This window comes from Salmo trutta, chromosome 21 (assembly GCF_901001165.1).
Source record: "Salmo trutta chromosome 21, fSalTru1.1, whole genome shotgun sequence".
In the NCBI taxonomy this organism is placed as follows: domain Eukaryota; kingdom Metazoa; phylum Chordata; class Actinopteri; order Salmoniformes; family Salmonidae; genus Salmo; species Salmo trutta.
In genome coordinates this window covers 19,783,919-19,792,527 of record NC_042977.1, presented here as the reverse complement: position 1 = coordinate 19,792,527, position 8,609 = coordinate 19,783,919, and the positions used below count along the sequence as shown (strand labels likewise).

The 8,609-nt window shown below is 43.2% G+C and overlaps 1 protein-coding gene across 1 annotated transcript; it reads left to right on the top strand.

Annotated features, from left to right (window-relative positions):
• The first annotated feature begins 2,372 nt into the window (after nt 1-2,372).
• LOC115156885 (ladderlectin-like) lies at nt 2,373-5,739 on the top strand. Its single transcript, XM_029704686.1, has 6 exons — nt 2,373-2,515; nt 2,869-2,956; nt 3,257-3,372; nt 3,688-3,879; nt 5,297-5,411; nt 5,501-5,739. The coding sequence occupies exons 1-6, from the start codon at nt 2,501-2,503 to the stop codon at nt 5,590-5,592; spliced, it is 618 nt and encodes a 205-aa protein (XP_029560546.1). The 5' UTR covers nt 2,373-2,500; the 3' UTR covers nt 5,593-5,739.
• The last annotated feature ends 2,870 nt before the right edge of the window (nt 5,740-8,609 follow it).

The window sequence follows — 8,609 nt, the reverse complement described above, 5'->3', positions numbered from 1 at the left end:
ATTCATTCTCAAAGGGTACATGGTAACAAGGCTTGTTGATGCTCATACACATGCTCTGCTAAGACCCGTTCAAGCCAGTCTCAAAAAGCCTCAACTTTTTCCAAAAGCAAATTCCGTCATCTCCTACATGCCAAACGGCCAACAGGCTTACATGGGCTTTTAGCAGTTATTGTTGGGGTTCTTATAATGGGGTAGACTCTGGTAGAGAGAGAGATGCACTAGCAATGCTACTGGTCGAAAGAAATACAGGAGCAGGGTAGGAACGAGCTTAACAGAAATTGCTATTTATGCAGGTGGTATCCAGGTATTTAGAAGCATCAAAATATCAGCTGCATTTCAACTGTATTTTGACTGCATTTTTGCTGTGAACGTAACAGTGATAGCCTTGGCAGAACAGCATAAACAGATCTGGGAGTGTGGCTTTCATTTAGTTCTTTTTGGCAACCCATTCCATGAGAGTGAGTGTCTCGCCAGTTCATCTGTTCTGTTATATTTAATGAAATCTGACTAACCCAGTGGACTGCCTGCTATGAATTCTATCTGATGGTGTTTGCATGTTTAGGTAAAAATACAAATAATGTCCCCATTTGGAACACTGACAAGTAAGAGCATACATATATAGTACCAGACAAAAGTTTAGACACACCTACTCATTCCAAGGTTTTTCTTTATTTGTACTATTTTCTACATTGTAGAATAATAATGACGACATCAAAACTATGAAATAACACACATGGAATCATGTAGTAACCAAAAAAGTGTTAAACAAATCAAAATTTGTTTTATATGTGAGATTCTTCAAATTAGCCACCCTTTGCCTTGATGACAGCTTTGCACACTCTTGGTATTCTCTTATCCAGCTTCATGAGGTAGTCACCTGGAATGCATTTCAGTTAACAGGTGTGCATTTTGGAATTTCATTCCTTCTTAATGTGTTTGAGCCAGTCAGTTGTGTTGTGACAAGGTAGGGCTGGTATACAGAAGATGGTCTTTTACCAAATAGGGCTAAGTCCATTTATCTGACAATAACAGCTCAAAAAAGCAAAGAGAAATGACAGTCCATCATTACTTTAAGACATGAAGGTCAGTCAATGCGGAACATTTCAAGAACTTTGATAGTTTCTTCAAGTGCAGTCGCAAAAACCATCAAGCGCTATGATGAAACTGGCTCTTATGAGGACCGCCACAGGAAAGGAAGACCCAGAGTTACCTTTGCTGCAGAGGATAAGTTCATTAGAGTTACCAGCCTCAGAAATTGCAGCCCGAATAAATGCTTCACAGAGTTCAAGTAACAGACACATCTCAACATCAACTGTTCAGAGGAGACTGCGTGAATCAGGCCTTTATGTCGAATTGCTGCAAAGAAACCACTCCTAAAGGACACCGATAAGAACAAGAGACTTGCTTGGGCCAAGGAACACGAGCAATGAACATTAGACCGGTGGAAATCTGTCCTTTGGTCTGATTAGTGTGTCGTTGTGAGACGCAGAGTAGGTGAATGGATGATCTCCGCATGTGTGGTTCCCACCGTGAAGCATGGTGGAGGAGGTGTGACGGTGCTTTGCTGGTGACACTGTCTGTGTTTTATTTAGAATTCAAGGCACGCTTAACCAGCATGTCTACCACAGCATTCTGCAGCGATACACCATCCCATCTGGTTTGCGCTTAGTGGGACTGTCATTTGTTTTTCAATAGTAAAATGACCCAACATGCTGTGCACGGGCTATTTGGCAATAAGGTATAGTGATGTAGTGCTGCATCAGACCTCCCTGACCACCACAATCACCCAACCTCAACCAAATTGAGATGGTTTGGGATGAGTTGGACCACAGAGATAAGGAAAAGCAGCCAACAAGTGATCAGCGTATGTGGGATGTCCTTTAAGAAAGCATACCAGGTGAAGCTGGTTGAGAGAATGCCAAGAGTGTGCAAAGCTGTCATCAAGGCAAAAGGTGGCTACTTTGAAGAATCTAAAATATATTTGGTTTTGTTTAACACTTCTTTTGGTTACTACATGATTCCATATGTGTTATTTCACAGTTTTGATGTCTTCACTATTATTCTACAAAGAAAATAGTAAAAATAAAGAAAAACCCTTGAATGAGTAGGTGTGTCCAAACTTTTGACTGGTACTGAATATATATTTATATATATGTTAACTTTTTATAGATTTGTTACATTTTCACAAAAGTAGTGCTATCATAGTGGACCAATAGAGCGCCTGTAGCACAGGCAAAGATATTTTTCCAGCACCCCAATTGAAAATAACGTTCATTAAAAGTACCCTGCACCACCAAACTTCTTCCCGTGGCTATGCCCAAGGGGTGTACGTTTTGGTTTTTACCGTAACACAACACAGCTGATTCAAATGATAAAAGCTTGATGATTAGTTGATTATTTGAACGGTTAAAGGATGAGAGAGGGAGGGGTCTGACTGGATGGGTCCTTAAAAAAGGAGAGCAGGAAGCGGTAGAACTCAACTCACAAACAGAGCGCTGACATGACCAGACTGCAGGTGAGAGTTCAACATAGTACTGTATCAGATTTCATCCCAAATGGTGTCTTACTAGGTGTGCCATGCATCGGGGTTAGTTAGCTAGGGTGCTGTTTTGGGGAGAACCCAAGAGCATAGACTTCTCCTTAACTTAAGTAGATGGTGACTATCAGATGCTTTCAATTCCCTATGTAGTGCCATTTGGAGTCAAACATTCCTGTGTGCCAGGCTAATCTACTGTATGTGGTGGAAGAGATGATAGCTGGTATTCCTCAGCCCTTCATTAGTTGAATGTGATAAGTGGACTTACTGGGGTGCTCGAGCAGAGGTTGGGGAAACACTGATGGCTTCTCTCGTGTGTGTGTGTGTGTCAGGAGACTATCACCATGGCGATGTTGACCCTTCTACTGCTTCTCAGCGCTGCCTTTACACTGGGCGACATAATGACTGCGAACATAGCAAGTAAGAGTCAGCTTCACACTTTACATCACGAGTGTCGAACTCATTCCACAGAGTGCCTAGTATATGCAGGTGGTTTACCTTTCAATGAAGACAACCAGGTGAGGGGAGTTCTAAAACCTGTAGATACTCGGTGCTCTGTGGAATGAGTGTGCTTTACATCATTCATTGTGTATATTTTGTTGTGGTATGACTGCTCTACAAATGTTATTTATGATGCAAGGGGATTTGTATGTCAGTCAGTCTCGACTATCCTTTAAAGTCGGCTGCAATTTCGTAACACTCCCTGTCTTCTCCTTTCAGATGATTTGGTGAAATTTGCAGCAGAACAAAGAAACCCATGCCCCAGAGGCTGGTTCCAATTTAATTCACGCTGCTTCATGTTTGTCAAAACTGCAATGACATGGCCCAAAGCAGAGGTATAATGCTTACCCTCTACAATTGAAATGAACTGGCTTTTTTAGTTAAGGGTCTTTGGCCTTATTTTAACAGGCGCTTCATGTAAAATATGCTGTAATTAATAATGTCTATAGGCTTTGCAATATTTGTGTGGAGTTGGGCCCTGTTGTCTATTAGAACCCACAGGGCATGGGTTAACTAATCTCTAAGAGCCTGTTAATAGAACATTAGTTCCGATGGCAATATTTGAGTCCAGAAGACAAATTCTCAGACTGGACAACTGACTAATACTTCCATTATGACATGTCTTTGTCTCTGTGTACTGCTTGCTCTAGCGCCACTGTCAGTTACTTGGAGAAAAACTGAAACCTGTGCGCAACACTGTGAAGTACCTTGGCGCAAACCTGGCATCTGTGCACAGCTATGAAGAGTTCCGATTTCTACAGGCGGTGGTGTTGATCAATACTGGCAGTTTCCCTCTTACCTGGATTGGCGGATATGATGCTGTTCAGGCAAAGGTGGAAAAGGTACCCAGTTGTCATAATAAAGGTACCCAGTTGTCATAATCAGCTCAGAGTAGGTGTTAAGACACTGCTCAGACAACTCTGTGCCAAGAGTAATCAACTCGCCAGTTTCTCAGCTGGTAATGACCACAGTTTGAGGTACAGCAGAGGAAAGATGGTGACAACGCTCATTGACATTTAGCAAGTAACGGGACACACACACAATTGCAACACTTGTTCACACATGTGATTTATTAGCCTAGTGGTTATAAGTATTTAGGCATGTCATGTGACTAAGGCCTCGTGTGAAGTCATTGTCAAAAGTGAAAGAAATACTGTGTGATGTAGGTCTAGATTTGAGTTGATCATCTCGAAAGAATACTTGGATATTTCAACTCCAAAGCAATTGCCACAGATGATCCATTATATTGACCGGATACTCCATTGGCCTCTAACCATGTGTAGAGTCTGCAATGGAATGCAGTCGGGCAGATCAGGTGGGACCATTCTAGCCTATGAGAGAGCAGATTCCAGTGTGACAGGCACAACTCTGATATAAATGGTTTTCTCAGTTTCTGGCATGTCATGTGTGCTACTTGTATCAGTACTCGTAACAACCTAAGCATTACAAAACGTATATTTGCTCAAATAAGCCATTATATTTGTCGTCAATGAAATTCGACATCTTATTGACGGCCATACAAAAACGCTACCCGCTTGATAAGGCAGATTTTGGCCGTAGTTATCCTTCTCGCTCTTCTCGACTCTTCCTCTTTGCTATGGCGCAGAAACAACTTACTAGGTGGCTTGTTCCATTTGAGACCTTGGGATTAAGGTTGTATCTGACATTTGTTAAGTTGATAGGTCGGTGTAGTTTTTAAGAAAGTGTCTATATAAAAAAAGAACCTGGTTTGGAAGATCTTACAGATGTACAAAAAGAATGCCCATTGCAGTATCCACTGACACAGTGGGCTGGAGTGAGTACTATAGCATGGTATCAAAAGGCAACCTATTCCATATCGGTCTGGCCATGTTTTAAATCTGGAAGCCTTAATGGTGACCCGTCAGTTTGCGACATATAACAAATAAGTTACTGCTATTTTGTTTCTAACCATGCTGCGCGACGCTGCTCAGCGACCAAAAATGATAATGGTGGCCAGTGGCGCTGTTTCCCCCCTAATGCAGATTCAGTCTTTAAACGGTTGTAGGCTGGGTTTTTTTTCTCACCGGTCAAGTCTATGGAAATGCATTGGGATTTTTAGAAATGTGGTTGTAGTATCAACACTTGTGGGTTTTTTTCACCCCACAGTTCCAGTGTCAGTCTGCAAATTATTGGTAGTGGTGGCTTTTACAGTTTTGGTGGTGGAGTAAAGACCATGAGTATGTTGGAATTTAGAAGTTGTTCAGCAAGCACATCTGAGATCTCACTACTTCCCCACAGGACAGGCTATGGTTCTGGAGTGACGGCTCCAAATTTGATCACGAGAGCTGGGCTGAAGGGGAGCCGACTAACCACTATGGTGCCAGAGAGCCATGTATTCAGATGAACTTTGGAGGTACAGTAAGCCCATTATCATTCAACTTTTTCAGAGTACTTTTAACAAATAAATGTGACTTACTTTTCTATTTCGTGTTTCCTCTTAAGCTGAAAACGGCTGGAACGATGAATCATGTGGGAAGAGCTATCCCTCCGTGTGCTCCATAAGAACCTGTTTAATCCTTCAAACTATCAATTGAAACCAAAAATGCTGCTCCGGTGTCAGCATCCTAACTGCAAATGTTTCATGTTATAGTGAATTACTTTGAAGGTATTTGTTGCTGTAAAATATGTTTGACTTGTTGTGGAATTATTGTAGCTTGTTGTCAATAAAACGGGTGTACGTATTTAGTCTCATGAGTCGTTATTAAACATTGATTGACTTTGTTTCTTGAAGATGCGGTCTGGGTGTCCAGTGGGCATTTCAATTCTTTGATATTGTTTCTTGAAGAATAGAATTCTCTTAGGACCCAAAAAGTAGTCTCACTGTCAACTGTGTTAATTTTCAGTAAACATGTTTAAATATTTCTGAACATGACAGACATTAATTCAGTATCTGGTGTGGCCACCAGCTGCATTAAGTACTGCAGTGCTTCTCCTCATGGACTGCACCAGAGTTGCCAGTTCTTGCTGTGAGATGTTACCCCACTCTTTCACGAATGCACCTGCAAGTTCCTTGACAATTCTGGGGGGGGAATGGCCCTAGTCCTCACCCGCCAATCCAACAGGTCCCAGACGTGCTCAATGGGATTGAGATCCGGGCACTTCGCTTAACACTGGCATTCCTGTCTTGCAGGAAATCACCCACAGAACTAGCAGTATGGCTGGTGGGGTTGTCATGTCAGGATGAGCCTGCAGGAAGGGTACCACATGAGGGAGGAGGATGTCTTCCCTGTACTGCACAGCGTTGATTGCCTGCTATGACGACAACCTCAGTCGCCGATGCTGTGACACACCGCCCCAGACCATGACGGACCTTGGAGTAACGCTCATTCCTTAGACGATAAATGCGATTCTGACCATCAACCCTGGTGAGACAAATCCGCGACTAGTCAGTGAAGAGCTTTTTTCAGTCCTGTCTGGTCCAGCGAGGGTGGGTTTGTGCCCATAGGTGATGTCTGGGTAATTTGAGGACCTGCCTTACAACAGGCCTACAAGACCTCAGTCCAGCCTTTTGCGGCCCGTCGGAGGGTTTGTACCTTCCTAGTGTAGCTCGGGCAGTTGCCATCCTGTGCAGGTGTTACATGTGGTCTGCCACTGCGAGGTCGGTCCTGTCTCACTGCACGGACAATGCAATTTATTGCCCTGGCCACATCTGCAGTTCTCATGCCTCCTTGCAGCATGCTTAAGGCAGTATTAGACTTAAAATGAATCATCCAGCGATCATACTCTTTACCAGGGGGTAGGGCTACCGACGTTAAGGCTAATCTGAAGATGGTGCTGGCTAAAACTGGCGAGTATAGAGATTGTTATCCACGTCGGCACCAACAATGTTAGGATGAAACAGTCAGAGATCACCAACCGCAACATAGCTTCAGTGTGTAAATCAGCTAGAAAGATGTCGGCATCGCGTAATTGTATCTGGCCCCCTCCCAGTTAGGGGGAGTGATGAGCTGTACAGCAGTCTCAACTCAATTGCTGGGTAAACTGTTTTCTGTCCCTCCCAAAAGAGAATTTGTAGATAATTGGCCCTCTTTCTGGGTCTCACCCACAAACAGGACCAAGCCTGGCCTGCTGAGTGACGGACTCCATCCTAGCTGGAGGGGTGCTCTCATCTTATCTACGAACATAGACAGGGCTCTAACTCCTCTAGCTCCACAATGAAATAGGGTGCAGGCTAGGCAGCAGGCTGTTAGCCAGCCTGCCAGCTTAGTGGAGTCTGCCACTAGCACAGTCAGTGTAGTCAGCTCAGCTATCCCCATTGAGACCGTGTCTGTGCCTCGACCTAGGTTGGGCAAAACTAAACATGGCGGTGTTCACCTTCGCAATCTCACTAGAATAAAGACCTCCATTCCTGCCATTATTGGAAGAGATGGTGATACCTCACATCTCAAAATAGGGCTACTTAATGTTAGATCCCTCACTTCAAAGGCAGTTGTAGTCAATGAACTAATCACTGATAATCTTGATGTGATTGGCCTGACTGAAACATGGCTTAAGCCTGATGAATTTACTGTGTTAAATGAGGCCTCACCTCCTGGTTACACTAGTGACCATATTCCCCGTGCATCCCGCAAAGGCGGAGGTGTTGCTAACATTTACAATAGCAAATTTCAATTTACAAAAAAAATGACGTTTTCGTCTTTTGAGCTTCTAGTCATGAAATCTATGCAGCCTACTCAGTCACTTTTTATAGCTACTGTTTACAGGCCTCCTGGGCCATATACAGCGTTCCTCACTGAGTTCCCTGAATTCCTATCGGACATTGTAGTCACAGCAGATAATTTTCTAATTTTTGGTGACTTTAATATTCACATGGAAAAGTCCACAGACCCACTCCAAAAGGCTTTCGGAGCCATCGACTCAGTGGGTTTTCTCCAACATGTCTCTGGACCTACTCACTGCCACAGTCATACTCTGGACCTAGTTTTGTCCCGTGGAATAAGTGTTGTGGATCTTAATGTTTTTCCTCATAATCCTGGACTATCGGACCACCATTTTATTACGTTTGCAATTGCAACAAATAATCTGCTCAGACCCCAAACAGGGAGCATCAAAAGTCGTGCTATAAATTCTCAGACAACCCGAAGATAACTTGATGCCCTTCCAGACTCTCTCTGCCTACCCAAGGACATCAGAGGACAAATATCAGTTATCCACCTAACTGAGGAACTCAATTTAACTTTGCGCAATACCCTAGATGGAGTTACACCCTAAAAACTAAAAATATTTGTCATAAGAAACTAGCTCCCTGGTATACAGAAAATACACGAGCTCTGAAGCAAGCTTCCAGAAAATTGGAACGGAAATGGCGCCACACCAAACTGGAAGTCTTCCGACTAGCTTGGAAAGACAGTACCGTGCATTATCGAAGAGCCCTCACTGCTGCTTGATCATCCTATTTTTCCAACTTAATTGAGGAAAATAAGAACAATCCCCCCAAAAAAATGTATACTGTCGCAAAGCTAACTAAAAAGCAGCATTCCCCAAGAGAGGATGGCTTTCACTTCAGCAGTAATAAATTCATGAACTTCTTTGAGGAAAAGATCATGATCAT